This window comes from Staurois parvus, unplaced genomic scaffold (assembly GCF_062004578.1).
Source record: "Staurois parvus isolate SC_StPar_1 unplaced genomic scaffold, SC_StPar_1.0 ptg000011l, whole genome shotgun sequence".
Taxonomy (NCBI): domain Eukaryota; kingdom Metazoa; phylum Chordata; class Amphibia; order Anura; family Ranidae; genus Staurois; species Staurois parvus.
The window spans coordinates 7,067,269-7,085,612 of NW_028317807.1; the positions used below are offsets into that span (position 1 = coordinate 7,067,269).

At 42.6% G+C, this 18,344-nt stretch overlaps 1 protein-coding gene across 3 annotated transcripts in view; it reads right to left on the minus strand.

The window, feature by feature from the left end:
- Positions 1–18,344, minus strand: part of TRAK2 (trafficking kinesin protein 2) — a 114,759-nt gene that overhangs the window by 13,155 nt on the left and 83,260 nt on the right. For all 3 annotated transcript variants that reach the window (XM_089670381.1, XM_089670372.1, XM_089670393.1), the window contains 6 exons: positions 16,102–16,180; positions 14,030–14,160; positions 13,459–13,533; positions 9,641–9,778; positions 9,083–9,162; positions 2,083–2,271 (listed from right to left, as the gene is read on the minus strand). In XM_089670381.1, coding sequence (XP_089526507.1) covers positions 2,083–2,271; positions 9,083–9,162; positions 9,641–9,778; positions 13,459–13,533; positions 14,030–14,160; positions 16,102–16,180 — 692 coding nt within the window. The remainder of the gene's footprint in view (positions 1–2,082; positions 2,272–9,082; positions 9,163–9,640; positions 9,779–13,458; positions 13,534–14,029; positions 14,161–16,101; positions 16,181–18,344) is intronic.

Consider the following 18,344-nt stretch of genomic DNA (forward strand, 5'->3'; position numbering starts at 1 on the left):
ATCTGCAGAAGACTAGAAGTCCACTAGAAGATCTTTGAAACAAAAAAGAACAATGGACCATGTGATTACATTACAAAGCTGGGCTAAAGAGGTCTGTTGATGGAATGCCCAGGCAAGCCCCACTGATCTGGTGGAATGGGCACATAGATTTGTAGGAGATCTGGCCGTGAGAGTGTAAGCTCTTCCATTCAGATTTATAATCCATCAAGCGATTGTGGACTTGGAACCAGGGTGTGCAAGGTCCTGAGAAAAGGACAAATAGCAAATCTGTTTTTCTGACTGAAACTATTGCTTTAAAGTAGACTATTAGGGCTCAGACTATGTCTAGGTAGTAAAGAGAAATTTTCTTTGGGTGCTTTGGAGCAGGGCATAAAGATGGGAGGACAAGGTCTTCATTGACATGAAATGCTGATACCACTTTAGGAAGAAAGGATGGTTTTGGGCCAAAGACTACCTTATCATTGTGAAGAATGAGAAATGGCTCCTTATGAGAGAGAGACCAACTCAGAGACATGTCAGATAGATGTGTAAGTGACCAAAAGGGACCTTTTGCACGAGAGATCATCTAAGGGGATATTCCGGATAGGTTCAAAGGGTGATTTCTGCAGGGCAGAGAAAACCATGTTGAGATTCCAAGGAAGTGCAGGATGGTACAACGGGGCCTTGATGTGGGATACACCTTGAATAACAGTATTGAAAATGGAGATCGAAGCCAGTGGCTTTAGAAAATAAATGGACAATGTGGAAACCAGTCCTCTCAGAGTGCTTAAGGCAAAGTTCTGGTCAAGACCTAATTGTAGAAAAGACAGAATATGTGTCGGTGTTCACACCAGGCAAAAAAGGATTTCCAGGTATGATGGCAGATCTTTCTGGAAATGGTACATACTTTTTGCAAGATAAGAATAACAGTCTCAAACACCCCTCTGTCTCTAAAGACCTGTGATTCAACAGCCATGCTGTTAAAGCCAGAGGCTAAGAAGCAGGATAGAACAGAAGGCCCTGAAGGCAGCGGGCCTGGCGGGAAGAGGCAAGGGATTGTCTGCTAGAAGTCTGAGTATGTCTGTGTATCAGGTTCTACTGGGCAAATCTGGGGCAATGAGAATCACTGGATTCTTCTCCTCTTCCATCTTATTGGAGCAAATGAGGTAGAATTCACACTGGGGGGAGGCACAGATTAGGCTGAACTGAGACCAGGAGATTATTAAGGCATGTGATGTCAGTGCTAAACAGAAAGACACAACAGAAGTAGTCTGTTGTTGAATCTGGAGGCCAGAATGTCCACATCTGGTGTACCTTATCTTTGACATACCATGTTGAACAAGTCTGGGTGAAGGACCAAGGCAGCTGCAACTGAGGTAATCTGCTTTCAGTTTTTTACTCTGGGATGTGGACTGCAGGGATCACTTGACAATGAGCCTCTGTTCATGACATTGTTAGACTTGCTTCCTTCAATGCTGCATAACATCTGATGCCCCCTTGACAATTGATGTAGGCCATGGGCATAGCATTGTTGGACTACACCCTGAATGGCTGTCTTTGCAGAAGGGGGGTCCAGAACTGCAGAGTCTTTTTTATTGTTCTGAGCTCCAGGATGTTGAAGGGGAGTTTGACGTCCATTGTTCACTTTCATTTTACATGCTCACTCTTCATAAATTTGTTACAGCATTAAATAAGGATTTCAAGGCTAGATACCTTTGGGAGCTTTGTATTTCACTGCAATCACTTGGCCTCCCTGCTTAGCAACTAAGATATAGGGTATATTTCACACAGAGAAAGCATTGTTTTCAGTGGACTTAGAAAATGTATAGTTTTGGCATTGTGGGATGATAACCACTATGCAGCACTACACTCACCTGAAAGAGGAGATGGAAAATGGTCATACCTCTGACAGCTTCAATTACAGTTTACTTTGGAACAAAATGTATGCTGCAACCCATCTCTTGGCCACCATTAGTTAAATCACTGCATTTAATTTCATGTCTTCTATATCCATAACATTTTAGAGTAGGTTTTAAAAGACCGCCACAGAAATCATACATCATACAGGCACAGAAATAACTTAACACTTTGTTTCTCACTTACTTCTCCTTTGTGCCTTGTTCAGTTGGATAGACATTAGGCTTGTTCTGCTCAAACTTTGCCCCAGATTCAAAAGGAAGGGCAGTCATCACTACTCCAGAACGGTTGGAGCCAGGTATCGATGCAACAGAAGATCGGCAGCGCAGTTCATTCGCCACTTTCACTGTATCAAACACCCGTTTTGGTTGCCTCCTAACAAGAAAAAGTCAAATTTATTTTCTGCATGAGCGATCAATAAAAAAAAGAAAACATGGAATTGTCTCCTAATTTTGTGAGGCCCAGGATAGTAAAATATTTTAGCCAGCTAACTTATTTTGGTGACCTTCAACAGCTGTAGAAATCTATACTATCTCCATAAAACAGACATAAACTAACGTCATATGATCAGCACTTATTGTTTAACACTTGCCTATAAGTTACTCTAGTGGAGAGTGCAATAATTCCTACTTACTTGCTATATTCCAACACACCAGAAAAAGGTGCAGATTGAATGCAGAAAACATTGATGTATGAATACACAGAATGGACAAAGGGTTCATCAAAAATGGTTGAAGGTTTTTCAGACATTCCGACAAAAAGATCTTACAAGAGGTATTTATATCTGCTCCTAAAACAATCCGTGAAACAGCATTGGAACCTTTTTAAAAGCTATAAAAAATACTTAAAAAAAAATTAAGAAGGTATGTGGAATAAAATAAAAAATACTCTTAAACTAACATATACAAGAAATGGAATTTTCTGCTTTTTGCACAGGAGCAGTACCAGGGGGGTGCTTGGAAGTGCTATAGCACCCCCAAAATTTCATCAAACACTCCTAAAGCACTTCCGGCGGCTACCATCAGGCTGGGGCTGAACCTCCAGAGGGCCATAGGATAATCCAGTGGGTCCCTGCTGCCTCCACAAACAAAAAGTGCAAGGAAAGCTATGCGTTCCAGCACACTGCCTTCAATGATGCTGCATTGCTCTATCAGGCACAGTGATTTCCTGTCCTACTAAGTACCAATTCTGAGAGTTATAGCTAGTGCTTACTACTTGTCCAGACGTGGGCAGGGCCACATGCAGCTCTTTGGCTTTCTCTATCCAGTCTGTGATGCCTCCACTGTCAGCATTCCTCTCTGAGGAAGCTGAACGCAGAGATTCATGCTGACAGGTGTCCGTGTGGACAGCTGTAGAGCTGAAAATAAAGGATGAGCAGGGAGGCGCAGTTCTGGCATTAGAGCATTGCCTAGGAGACTGCCAACGCTCTCCCGCTATCCAGCCAAATTCTTCCTGTGTTAGTGCCTGCAAACTGCAAACCCCAGGAGCCATGCATCTGTTCTTCACTCCAGGTCAGGATCTGCAGAATTCCTCTAACAATCTCAGATCCTCTCCTTCCAGTCACAGTGCTTGTAGCTCTGCCACTGCCAGCTATCTCCCGAAGCCTGTCAGTCACACATTGGCATTCAGAATGGCAGATCAGTTAATTAACCACTGTGCCAGTCAGCTCCCTCACTGCTTTTACCAGTCTACCCTACACCAACATTGTGACCAGAAGATCATCAGTGGACATTACTCCCTCTAATAATCAAGAGTATGCATACTATTTCATGAGCAGTTGTACTTATTATTCCTAGCTCCAGGTGTTTGTTCTTTAGGTTTACATACTTAACCTGTTGCCGCCGGCTGTAGACATATATCCGGCCTCTCAGCGGGTGGGCCTGAACACTGAAAGGCCGCATATATGCGGACCATAATGTAAACAGAGCTGTGCCGAGAGCATGTACCTGACACAGTTAACGACGGCTAATGAAAGGCTCGCTATCTCTACTTGCGACACAGAGCTTTCCGAACATGTGACAGCCAATCACAGTGATCACATGATCAGAAACCCTGTCTTGCCTCCTGGAATCAGAAGCCTCCTGAAGGCTAAGAGGCGCTGGTGTTAAGGGGTGAAGGACCTTCCCAGTCCAGTGTTGTTCACCTAAGAAAGCTGGTTTATTCAAAATAGTTTCTTTATTATACACTAAACTTTAGTCCAGCCCTCCACAACAGTCCCAGTTTCTCATGTGGCCCCTTAGAAAATTAATTGCCCATCCCTGCTTTAAAGTGTTGCTCCTAATTCTGTTCAGATGTTGGCAACAATGGTTTATTTTTATGCACAAGGACAGCAAATATAGAACTGATTTCTGCACTTGCCAATCAGCAATGTAAGAGACACTGTACATACTTCTGACCACTGAGTGCTGTAAGCTTGTGCATAAAAAAAGGCTACAGTCCGTGTAATATTTACATCATGAACATTTTCTGTTTAACATTAGAGATGAGCGAAGTATTCAAAAATTCGATTCGGCTTATTCGGCGAATTCGAGGAATAAATTCGATTTGAGGCGAATATATTCGCTGCGAATTTAACTTATAAAAAGGGTGTTTCTAGGCTTCAGAGAGCCTTTATATTAGTGCAGAACACTGTACCTTTAATTTAAATGCCCTTGGAGTCTGCTGGGGAAGAGAAATAATACTGTCAGTCAGTATGACATGCAGATGAGTGCCGTCGATCTTAGAATCACCGCACACTTCACTCATTTGGGCAGTCACGGGGCCAAAACCAGAGTGTGGAGCCACAGTGTGGCGGTGGAGGCAGCAGCAATCGGAGGCCATACAGCACCCTATGACAAAATGGAACCCACCAGCAGTGTGAGGAGACCTGAAAGTGGCACATGGCAGAGTGTGGCGATGGAGACAGCAGCAATGGGAGGCCGTACAGGGACCCATGAGACACTCTGGACCTGGCAGCAGCATGAGGATGCGGTACGGGGGCCCATGGCAGATTACGGGCCTGGCAGCAGCATGAGGAGTTGGTATGGGGGCCCATGGCAGATTACGGGCCTGGCAGCAGCAATGGGAGGCCCGTAATCTGCCAGCACCCTATGACAAAATGGAACCCACCAGCAGTGTGAGGAGACCTGAAAGTGGCACATGGCAGAGTGTGGCGATGGAGACAGCAGCAATGGGAGGCCGTACAGGAACCCATGAGACACTCTGGACCTGGCAGCAGCATGAGGAGGAGGTACGGGGGCCCATGGCAGATTACGGGCCTGGCAGCAGCAATGGGAGGCCCGTAATCTGCCAGCACCCTATGACAAAATGGAACCCACCAGCAGTGTGAGGAGACCTGAAAGTGGCACATGGCAGAGTGTGGCGATGGAGACAGCAGCAATGGGAGGCCGTACAGGGACCCATGAGACACTCTGGACCTGGCAGCAGCATGAGGAGGCGGTACGGGGGCCCATGGCAGATTACGGGCCTGGCAGCAGCAATGGGAGGCCCGTAATCTGCCAGCACCCTATGACAAAATGGAACCCACCAGCAGTGTGAGGAGACCTGAAAGTGGCACATGGCAGAGTGTGGCGATGGAGACATGGGCCCTCTGGCCACGCTTGACTTTCTGGCCACATAGTCGACATACGGCTACGTTTACTTCCTCGGGCGGCTTGACGAAAAATTGCCACACCGCCGAGTAGGAAACTTTGCCCCCGCTACTCCTCACTGGCTGAGTGCTTTTTCCTCCGTGCACACCGGCACCACTACTGGCCGTGGTGGTAGGCTGCAGTGGAGCTGGTGCTCTACTCCGTGGCCGTTTGCCTCCACTGACACTGCTGCGACCCTGCTGCCTCCTGGGCAACCCACCGACTGTTTTGCTCGCTGCTAAGCTGGCACCCTCTTCTCCTGATGATGCGGAAGCAATAGCCTGATGACGACGAGGCTGCCAAGTGCGATCAGCCTCATCATCATCAATTAGGGTCTCCGCCTCACTACTAGCCCCCTCGGATGCGTGTGGGTCAGGAGACAGACCTGTCTCTAGACCGGCTACCGAGCCACTCTCCTCGCCAGTACTTCTTCGCCTGGCTGCTGAAGAGGCGGATGTCTCCCCCCGTTCCTGACCGCCCTCTGTTAGCTCTTCCTCACTGTACAGTGGGGCTGAGCCCACAGCATGCGATACTTCGCTTGGTGAGGGAACACCAAAGGACAGGGGCAGGTAGAGGACACGTGATTTCAGTGGGCTTGCTCCCGGGCCATGCCAACTAACGGTTGTGTCTGACGTACCCACCGACCGTTGGCTGTAGGTGTCAGAGGTGACCTGGGAAGAGGAAGACGACCGAGCCAACCAATCGATGACGGCAGGGTTGTCGGTGGAGACACGACCGCTGGATGACACCGGGAGCACTGGCCTCTGGCTGCGACTAGTGCTGCCTCGACCCCTTCCTCTGCTGCCACGTCTGCTCGCTCCTGAAACATTGCCTCCTCTGCCACTCCTCTGCGTGTTGTCTGACATACTCTTTAATTCAACGATTCTGTGTCCCTGAGTAACAGTTCTGTGTCCCTGAGTAACAGTTCTGTGTCCCTGAGTAACAGTTCTGTGTCCCTCAGTAACAGTTCTGTGTCCCTCAGTAACAGTTCTGTGTCCCTCAGTAACAGTTCTGTGTCCCTCAGTAACAGTTCTGTGTCCCTCAGTAACAGTTCTGTGTCCCTGAGTAACAGTTCTGTGTCCCTGAGTAACAGTTCTGTGTCCCTGAGTAACAGTTCTGTGTCCCTGAGTAACAGTTCTGTGTCCCTGAGTAACAGTTCTGTGTCCCTGAGTAACAGTTCTGTGTCCCTGAGTAACAGTTCTGTGTCCCTGAGTAACAATTCTGTGTCCCTCAGTAACAATTCTGTGTCCCTCAGTAACAATTCTGTGTCCCTCAGTAACAATTCTGTGTCCCTCAGTAACAATTCTGTGTCCCTCAGTAACAATTCTGTGTCCCTCAGTAACAATTCTGTGTCCCTCAGTAACAATTCTGTGTCCCTCAGTAACAATTCTGTGTCCCTCAGTAACAATTCTGTGTCTGTCCCTGAGTAACAATTCTGTGTCTGTCCCTGAGTAACAATTCTGTGTCTGTCCCTGAGTAACAATTCTGTGTCTGTCCCTGAGTAACAATTCTGTGTCTGTCCCTGAGTAACAATTCTGTGTCCCTCAGTAACAATTCTGTGTCCCTCAGTAACAATTCTGTGTCCTTCAGTAACAATTCTGTGTCCTTCAGTAACAATTCTGTGTCTGTCCCTGAGTAACAATTCTGTGTCCCTCAGTAACAATTCTGTGTCCCTCAGTAACAATTCTGTGTCCCTCAGTAACAATTCTGTGTCCCTCAGTAACAATTCTGTGTCCCTCAGTAACAATTCTGTGTCCCTCAGTAACAATTCTGTGTCCCTCAGTAACAATTCTGTGTCCCTCAGTAACAATTCTGTGTCTGTCCCTGAGTAACAATTCTGTGTCCCTGAGTAACAGTTTTGTGTCCCTGAGTAACAGTTTTGTGTCCCTGAGTAACAGTTTTGTGTCCCTGAGTAACAGTTTTGTGTCCCTGAGTAACAGTTCTGTGTCCCTGAGTAACAGTTCTGTGTCCCTGAGTAACAGTTCTGTGTCCCTGAGTAACAGTTCTGTGTCCCTGAGTAACAATTCTGTGTCCCTCAGTAACAATTCTGTGTCCCTCAGTAACAATTCTGTGTCCCTCAGTAACAATTCTGTGTCCCTCAGAATTGTTACTGAGGGACACAGAATTGTTACTGAGGGACACAGAATTGTTACTGAGGGACACAGAATTGTTACTGTGTCTGTCCCTGAGTAACAATTCTGTGTCCCTCAGTAACAATTCTGTGTCCCTCAGTAACAATTCTGTGTCCCTGAGTAACAATTCTGTGTCCCTGAGTAACAATTCTGTGTCTGTCCCTGAGTAACAGTTCTGTGTCCCTGAGTAACAGTTCTGTGTCCCTGAGTAACAGTTCTGTGTCCCTGAGTAACAGTTCTGTGTCCCTGAGTAACAGTTCTGTGTCCCTGAGTAACAGTTCTGTGTCCCTGAGTAACAGTTCTGTGTCCCTCAGTAACAATTCTGTGTCCCTCAGTAACAATTCTGTGTCCCTCAGTAACAATTCTGTGTCCCTCAGTAACAATTCTGTGTCCCTCAGTAACAATTCTGTGTCCCTCAGTAACAATTCTGTGTCTGTCCCTCAGTAACAATTCTGTGTCTGTCCCTCAGTAACAATTCTGTGTCCCTCAGTAACAATTCTGTGTCCCTCAGTAACAATTCTGTGTCTGTCCCTGAGTAACAATTCTGTGTCCCTCAGTAACAATTCTGTGTCCCTGAGTAACAATTCTGTGTCCCTCAGTAACAATTCTGTGTCCCTCAGTAACAATTCTGTGTCCCTCAGTAACAATTCTGTGTCTGTCCCTCAGTAACAATTCTGTGTCCCTGGGTAACAGTTCTGTGTCCCTGAGTAACAATTCTGTGTCCCTGAGTAACAATTCTGTGTCCCTAAGTAACGATTCTGTGGCCCTAAAGTCTCTTTGGCCCTAACTCTGTCCCTAATACAGAGAGGTCTGTCTCTCTTGAATGACCGGAGGCTAATGGAGAATTCTAAGATGGCCGCAATTTATAGCTCGACCATTACACAGTGCTGGCTGGCTGGCTGCTGATTGGCTAATGCGATCACATGTCATGAATGAATGCATTATGGGTCAGCGCGCCTTGTCTGCGCGCCTTCCCAGAGATCCCCGCTCCGTCGCTACACATGTCGCCGCCATTTTTGGAAAATTTCGATTCGCGCATCCGAAGTCTGCTAATTTTTGGATTCGGCGCAAATTTTTCCTAATCTTCGAAACGAATTCCACTTCGCCAAGTTCGATTCGCTCATCTCTATTTAACATGGCATCTTCCATTTTCTGACCAAGCATTTCTCAGTATGTTTTATCTTTTATTTTGACATGGGATTCAGGGTCAAGGACCTAGCTCCCCACCTATACTCCCAGCACAGTGTCTGCAAAAAAACAAACTGTCTAGGGCCACCCGTTTCTGCCTTTTTGTTTCTGATATGTGTATTATTGATAATGAACAGTGGCTTACTTACTAAATACCTGGATTTTTAACTGCACAAGTATCACACTGTTCTCTAATATTGTTATGAGATATAATGGGTTAATCAGAAAATGTCTTACTTTCTTTCTCCAAAGTTTGAATCTTCTTCCAAACTCAGTTCTCTCCGCATAGTACCTTCAATCTCTGCTGCCAAAGAATCCTAACAGAAAAGAATATACATCAGAATATGACAACAGTTTTACCAAACAGAAAGTGAGGCAAAGTCTCCATCAAATAAAATGTATTTTCTATAAAATATGAGAAGGCCAGAACACCTCTCAGCTTTTTATTGCTGTTTGAGTCACAGTTGCAGATTTTCCCTCACTTTCCTTCTTGTGAAACTACTGTGACAGTAAGTGAGGGGAAATCTCTCTAACAGAGGCCCGGAAAGCAGAAACAAAATGACAGAAGTTTGAATCCTTCTGTACTCTATCCAAAAAAGAATTGGCTAGAGATACACGTTACCAATTGCACACCTATGGGATATTTTGTTAATTACTGAATGATAAATAGGAAAATTACTTTAGGTTAAAAGAACAAATTCAGTTAATAAAGCATATACAAATTAAGATAAATTTTACTGTATCTATGATCTTCGTAGATAAGTGGGGTGCTGTTTAGCAGTAAAGTGATCTTACCACAGGGAAAACACTGCATGACTGGGGTCTCCTAAGAAGTGCAGAAGGACTGGCTTTGCACCGCAGCATTTTTAATTCATCCTGAGTCTCCTGCAGTATCCCCTGACATTCTGCATTGCGATCTTGTAATTCGTGAAGCTGTAAGGAAAAGCTACATAGTTATTCAAACTACATTTTTTTTTCTTGCATTCATTGCAGGATACAGAACTCTGGGAACTATTCACTGACTAAAAGAGGATCTTCTCTTATAAGTAAGACATGTACCCAATGGTGCTTATACTGCCAATGAACCCAAAAAAAGGAAGATTAAACAGGGAGGAAAAAAAAAATATTCTTTAAGTACATGAAACCATAAAATATTAAGAGACAAAATTACCCTGCACTAATAAAGTTTGTACTACTGGAAAATTGTCATAATATAGCCCCATTTAAAATATTTCACTAAAATAATTTTTGTCAAACAATCTTGAATTTTTGGTAAATACATCACCTCTCTAGGGTGAAGCTATGACTCTTATCCCAACAACTAAGCATTCTGGTTTGTCAGAGGATTTTTGTTTGCAAGCTAAGACTTGAGCAGACCCCCAGGAGGGGTACAAAAATAATGTGCCGTGTGCCTACATCTCTTTGTTGCACCCCTCCCCCCTTTTTAGCTACAGTTAGGTCCAAACAATCCAAATTAATTTGAAGTGCAGACTTTCAGCCAATTCAAGGGGTTGAAAATAAATATCAAGTACAAATTTTAGGAACTACAACTATATTTATATACCCTCCATTTTCAGGGGCTCAAATGTAATTGGACAAATGAATATAATCATAAATAAAATGTTAATTTTTAATATTTTGTTGAGAATCCTTTACTGGCAATGACTGTCTGAAGTCTGGAACCCATGGACATTAGCAAAGACTGCGTTTGCTCCTTTCTGATGCTTTTCCAGGCTCTAACTGCACCTGTCTTCGGTTGTTCTGGGGTCTTTCTGCCTTTAGTTCTGCCTTCAGCAAGTGAAATGCATGCTCAATTGGGTTGAGATTAGGTGATTGACTCGGCCATTGTAGAATATTCCACGGCTTTTCCTTCAGAAGCTCCTGGGTTGCTTTTGCACTGTGTTTTGGATCATTGTCCATCTGTATTGTGAAGCGCCGTCCAATCAACTTTGCTGCATTTGGCTGAATCTGAGCTGACAGTATATCTCTAAACACTGAATTCATCTGGCTGCTTCTGTATTCTGTCACATCATCAATAAACACCAATGACCCAGTGCCACTGGAAGCCATGCATGCCCATGCCATCACACTGCCTCTACCATGTTTTACAGATGACGTTGTGTGCTTTGGATCATGAGCTGTTCCAAGACTTCTTCACACTTTTTTCTTCCCGTCATTCTGGTACAAATTAATCTTAGTTTCATCCATCCAAAGAATGCTTTTCCAGAACTGGTCTGGATTTTTTAGATTTTTTTTGGCAAAATTTAATCTGGCTTTTCTATTCTTCAGGCTTATAAATGGATTGCACCTTGTGGTGAACCGTCTGTATTTGCTCTCGTGAAGTCGTCTCTTAATTGTAGACTTTGACAATGATACACCCATCTCCTGGACAGTGTCCTTCACTTGTCTGGATGTTGTGAATAGATTTTTCTTTTTACAATAGAGAGGATCCTGCGATCATCCACCACTGTTGTCTTCTGTGGACGTCCATGTCTATTTATGTTGCTGAGCTCACCAGTGCGTTCTTCTTTCTTCAGAATGTACCAAACTGTTGATTTGGCCACTACTAATGTTGCTGCTATCTCTGATGGATTTGTTTTGTTTTTGAAGCCTTACAATGGACTGTTTCACTTACATGGACAGCTCCTTTGAACGCATGATGTAGGTTCACAGCAATAGATTACAAATGCAAATACCAACTTAGAATCAACTTCAGACCTTTTACCTGCTTAACTGATGAAGAAATAACGAAAGAGTAGCCCACACCTGGCCATGGAACAGCTTTTGATTCAATAGTCCAAATACTTTTGGCCCTTTGAAAAAGGGGGTATGGCTACTCTTAAGAGCTGTAATTCCTAAACCCTTCCTCCAATTTGGATGTACATACCTTCAAATAAAACCTGAGAGTGTGCACTTTCAGCCCATATCGACTATATATCTATAGCTTGAATATGAAATATAAACCCCTGAAAGGGTTAAGAGGTGCCGGAATGAAGGCGTTAAAGTGGTTCTAAAGGCTCAAGGTTTTTTACCTTAATGTATTATATGCATTGAGGTAAATAACCTTCTGGGTGCAGCCCCTCAGCCCCCCCCCCTCCCTTATACTTATCTGAGCCCCATCCCAAACTGGGGATGTGCATGAGAGCAGTGGTTCTCCTGGGTCTCTCTGTCCTCACTGTCTCACACAGCAGCTGAAGCCATTGGCTCCTGCTGCTGTCAATCACAGACAGTGAGCCAGCAGGGAGGTGGAGTCAGGACTGCCGCCATGGAACCCAAAAAGAAGAGGATAGGGACTGCTCTGTGCAAAGCCATTGCACAGAGCAAGTATAACATGTTTGTTACTTTAACCACTTCCTATCTGGCCCATGTATATAAAACGGCCAGACGGGAGTAGTGCAGGAGCGGGTTATTGTTCATAAACAGCGCCCACCATTTTAGCCTGTGCATGCTCCCTGGGAGCGCGCGGCACCGCTATCTGATCGCTGTACGGGACCTCTGTGTGAGGTCCTGATCATGTGATCACTGATTGGCCAATCAGTGATCATATGAATAGTAGTAAGCAAGATGTCACTTCTGACATCATTGCTTCCCTGCTTGTGAAATCAGTGAATGATCACGGAGATCACATGGTACAAGGCTATTCACAACAGCCTTGTACCATGTGACAAGCTGTGACCAACCACAGCTCTCACAGTATTTCTCATGCAGCCAGAGAGAAAGAGAAATTATTGCTTTTACAGCCATTATGGGTGTAAAAGCAATCAGTGTAAAAACACAAAAAATCTTCATTGCCCCCCACAAGTAGTACAGTATCACTATGGTGACATTGTACTGCTAGGGTGACAGTATGTTAAAAAAAAAAAATTATATTAAAAAATTAAATAAAAATGTTAAAAATATTAATTTTTGGTTATAAATTCATTTGGGTTATTTCTTTTTTACTAAAAGATAGCTGAATACATATTGGCCAAGATTTATGATGAAAGATTATTTATTTGCAAAATTTTATAAGAAAAACACTTTTTTTCAAAATGTTTGGACTTTTTCATTTATATAGCAAAAAAAAAAATAAAAATCCCAGTGGTGAATAAATACCAACAAAATAAAGTTTTATCTGTCTCAAAAAAATGCTAAAAAAACTCATATGGGTACAGTGTTGCATGACCACGCAATTGTCATTCAAAGTGTGACAGCGCTGAAAGCTGAAAATTGGCCTGGATAGGAAGGGGGTAAAAGTGTCCGGACTTGAAGTGGTTAAAAAAAAAATCAATTTGCGCAATCAGCTATTAACGTTATATTGTTCAGTTAAACTTTGACAATGAAAGATAGAAGATGACTGGATGCCATGCAGAGCTGCTCTAGATTCCAGCTGCTCTGGATTTTCGTAAATTTTCTCTCATTATATTTGCTTTGGTTAAGAGTGTTACCCAATTTCCCTTGCAAAATCAAATAATTTACAGGGACCTGTGAGAAAATAAGCAACTCTTTTCCTTATTGTAATACTGGGGCTATTGGGACAGCAACGTAGGCACAAAAAACAAAAGCAAACTAAAAGTAACCAAGAAACTTTCAAGAAAATAAAATTAGTTGGAAATAAAGTCACAATAACTTACTTCAGCAGTCAACTGTCTCTGTGCTTCCTTAGATGCTTGTAAATGAATTCTTAGTTCCTCCTTTTCGATTGCACTCTGTTGAGTAAAGCATGAGGGGATATATATTTTACATATACTTAAATATTTTTTCAATATTTTAGCCCAATTGTGCATTAACCAGGGGGTCGATGTGCAAGATATTTGAAAACATTCCAGAGATTTATTATAGGTAAATAATTTCAAAGCTGGCTTTTTTAAAATAATGGAAAACTGAAACCTAACAATATCTCATGGTAGCTCTGAGAGTGGAGCTCTGACACCAACTTTCCTCTAAATCAAAGAAAAATAGAATGCAAATCATTTAGATGTTTTTGCATAAAAAGTCAATAAGGTGGGCTCGACGCATCCCAGAGACATTGTGGAACTGAACAGTTAATTATTAAGCAGATCTTTTCACAATCCTTCCCAAAAGAAAACATTTCTTGGTGTCCATCTTATGTCACTGGTAACTATCCAGTGTAGTTATTCTAATGGCACTCCTAGTCAGGCTAATTTAATGGGATAAATGCTAAAACCATGCCAACACATATACCTCTTTCAGTTTGTGCTGAAGGTCAACAATTTGTAACAGCAAAGTAGAGGCCTGCTCCTGGTAATGTATGATCTCCTCTGACTTTGTGGAAAGCTCGTCAGTGAGTCTGCTAATCTGGGCATTTGATTCACCTGTAATGACAGCCAGTTCAACATTTAAAGATGTCTGTTCACCTATAGTTTCCAATCTACTAAATAGCTCTACAAGAAATATAAAAAGGTTAACAAAAAATTCCAGTTTAATTATTTATTTTCTATACCCTATGGTATGAAAGATATCTGAACAGTCAATTTCAGCAAATCAGTCTTACTATAACTATGGCTGGCCTATGGATATTGAATTATTTACACAGTCTTAACAAGCAGTAATTCTCTAATCTCAACAGGTGCTCTAGGGAGGAAGGAAATGGTTAATGAGGTTGGTGAGAGAGCCCACTAAAATGACTTCAGTGCTTTGGCTTTGAACTTTGTTGGTTATTTGTTCCACAGTGCAAGCAGCTAGAAGTTAGTGAGGGTTTGTTTTTAACACTCATGTAACGTGAAGGATATGTAAAAACTAGAATGTCAATAGGCTGGCCAAAGTTACACTTTACATAGACCATCATTAAAAAAGGGACAGCCACTAATTTGTTGTTGATGTACATTTACACTTAACTATACTGTTCTTACAGGGAGCATTAGCTGCCCATTAAGAACCCTCTTTCCCCACTAGACAGGCAATCTGCTTGCTCAACCTTAGAGATATACAGGGTGGATGAGTAGAGATGGGCTCATGAGTCCTCTAAACTCATCTCTACCTGAATTTCAGACTACCTGATCAATTGTGAGTTTTGAGTTCAGGATAGAGATGGGTTCAGAGGATGTTCAGGTTCATCTCTACTGATACCAGTAGACCAGTAAACAAGGCTGTGAAGGTGCTCAATGATTACTACAATTCATACACCAGCCACAATCATCCGGTATAAGCCTCCATGCACACTTGACGTTTTGACAACGCTGGTAACGTTAGCTGTGTAAAGTCACATTACAAACGTGAGTTTTTCAGTTTTTTTCAGTGTTTTTGCATTAGTGTTTAGCAGCATTTTGTTGCGATTAGTAGCGTTTTCCCACGTTTCCAATTTTTAGCGGTTCTTTTTGACTGGTTTGCAGCGCTTTACCGCGTTTGTCAGTGTTAGAGCGTTTTTACAGCTGAAAATCTCCTCTAGAAACCCACAAGTTTAGGGGGTTTTTTTCAGCTAAAAAGCGTAGATTACAGCCTATGTGTGCATGGACACAAAGGATAACATGCTGGGGAGTTCATTGACTGTAGAAAAAAACGTCAAACGCCAAAAACAGCAGCTGTAAAAACATCAAGTGTGCAAAAGGGCTTAAACAGAACCCTAGGACACTACCTTCAGCAGAGGGGGCAGTAGTTATCAGATTACCATTACTTTAGGAAGAGAGAAGGAATGCGTGCCAAAGTGCAACACTAGGGAACACATAGTGCGGTGACATGCATTTTTCCACACTGGACTGACACAAGTCATTTCAAGGGCACATAGAAAACCATTGTTTTCTATGTGCCACGTTTACACTGCAACACCAGCCGAGAGGTGCGGTGAGGTGAACTGTCGACATGTATGAAGGTACATGTGCAGTGTGATGAAACATGCATTATGCTGCAACCTTGCTGCCCCTGAACTGACAACAGCATGAAAGCTAAAACTGAGCATGTGGTGTGAATGAGCCAGAAAAATCCATGAGATGTAGCTGGTTCCCATGTCTGCCACCTGCTACAAAGAGAAAGTGGGTGGTCTACAACTTGGTAGACTTCTCATCTCTTTTATATTAAGAGCACAACACAGGAGCAGATTGACACAGATCTAAGTGGCAACCCCCCACAATATATATGAAGCCAGAGTAATTCAGACTAACAAAATCGAGCCATCATTTAAAATCATTTTTGGTGGACTAACCTTAATCTTGCCCACCACAGCTCCCTATACTGTCCGGGCTTTGCTAAGAAATTATCCTAGAAGGAAATACTTTTCCATTTATAAAAACCGAAATAATTAAGTACTTTTTAACACTTACGAATCTCCTTCACACAGTCGATGACCAGTTGCTGTTCTTTTTCTTCATAAGTTATTGTTTCTGTTTTCAGATGTGTAGCCTTAAGACAACAGAAAAATGTGAATGTCAACTTAGACCAGTAGGTGTTTCTCAAACTTTATCTGACAAATGACTAAGTGCCCATACACACATTTCGGTCGCAGTGAGTATATGGTGCGTCGTGCTAATGCTTTGCTTTATTGCACCCCAGGGTACTAAGGAAGTACATATTTCATACATGTACATTGCACAGCACAACACATGGCAATGGTTTGCTGCAATAGAGAAAATGGGGCTGTCCATTTTGATGTGCTGACATCAGAAAAAAATCTGGCTTGCCATTTTGGTGTACTGGCGGCCCATTCACACTAGTTAACATTCCACGCCTCAATACTCGGATGTCCCTGCAGCGTAACACCACCTAGTCAATCCACTGTGACGTGATAAAGCATGTGGGTTCTGTCACACATTATTTTCGTTGTAGCCTATCATTTCACTGAGCTTTCAAAAGCACCAAAACAGACCAAGAAACTTTCAAGCCCCAGTTCTTTAGATGCAGCGCGCTAAAATGCATGTTGAAGGTATGTTGCCTTAGTGCATGGTGGTGTTATTGAGAATAAATGGAATCACAATGCAACCTGCCCACACTGTGGTGCCATTCATTTAATAAATGACAACTGATAGGTATGAATAGGCCCTAAAAACAATATATAGTTGAGATAGCATAGTCACTAGCTGGTATACACGCAATGCAAGCTAACATTGATCCCTGGGTAAACATTTACTGGAAATTCACTAAAAATATATATTTTAGGATTTTTCTTAATTTTTATTCTAGATTATAATATGAAAAGAAAGTTTTCCATGTGTCCCCTTTATTGAGAGGCTGTAGTAGGGGTTTCATATTATTTTCATTCAGAGATCAAGGTCAAATCACATGTCAAATTCCTATGAAATCAGCTAGATAAAGAACATTAAGATTATTCTATGGAAGTATGTGTTAAATCTGGCTGTCATAAATCACACCAGAAATTTTATGACGGAGGCAACTATGTAAATAACGGTGACCTAGCTGAACTTTATTTAGCAGAACTTTAACCTGTAGTTTTAGATTAACAATTAATGCTGATTCACATATATTTTTAAAAAAAAGATCAAAAGAATGCAGATTTAATGACAGGCAAACCAGCATATCTTGTGCCAAATTTTACATCAATAACCAAATACACCCATATTATTGGTCTAGATATCTGAAATGTTTTTTATGGTAAAAAGGAAAATCTAGGCCAAATAAACTTGCTACAGACCTTGAAGTACGATGAAATATCTGCTTAGAATGTCCAGAACCCCTCCTTAAAAAAAGAAAAGAAAAAAAAACAAAAAACACACCTGCTAAAAGTATGTGCAAAAAATTTGTGAAGAAAGAAAAATGTATCTACTATACTTACCCTGACCCCATCTCCTGCCTGTGACGCTTAGGCGAGGGTGAAGTCACACTGCATCCAGAGAGATCCTGTGCGATATAGAGCAGCCAAAATCTCACGAGAAGGTGCTGCTGTAATTGGCTGGAGTGTCAACTAAGATTTGGCCTACTCTGCATTCCTCAGAAATCTTCCAGAAAGGATGGTAATTGTATGCCCAGCAGTGCAGAAGATGGGGATCACCCAAATACATATCAAAAGATCTAAAAGGCACATTTTGCACATACTTTCAGAAGGTGATGCTTATAGGAGAAGGGGCCCATACATTATAAGCTGACCTTGCATAGTAGTGAAGGGCAATGAAAGGCTGGAGAATAGGAGGCGACACAAACCACAGAATATAAACACCTGGTGACACAGTGTGGCAGATGTGGGTAAATCACAACATGTGGTCAGTATTAACATTTTCAGTAAGGGAAACAATTTACAAACATGAAATTCAAATACACCATTTAGCTACCTGGCCAGAGTTCTGAATAAATGGAACAGCAGTACACACGAATCGCTAGTTCTGGCGCCAACCTCTGACTCGAGGTACTTTTAGCTCTGATGCCTAATAAAGTGAATATGGCATTCCAGGGATTACAATTAACCTGACCTATCCTAAAATGCCCAAGATAACAATACAGTGCAGAGACCAGTTACCTGTTTTTGTCTCCCCTTGAAAAAAGTGTAAAAAGGAGCTCAATCTATGCCTAATTTGAGAAAAAAAAGCCCAAACCCTGTCATTTAATACAATCCTGG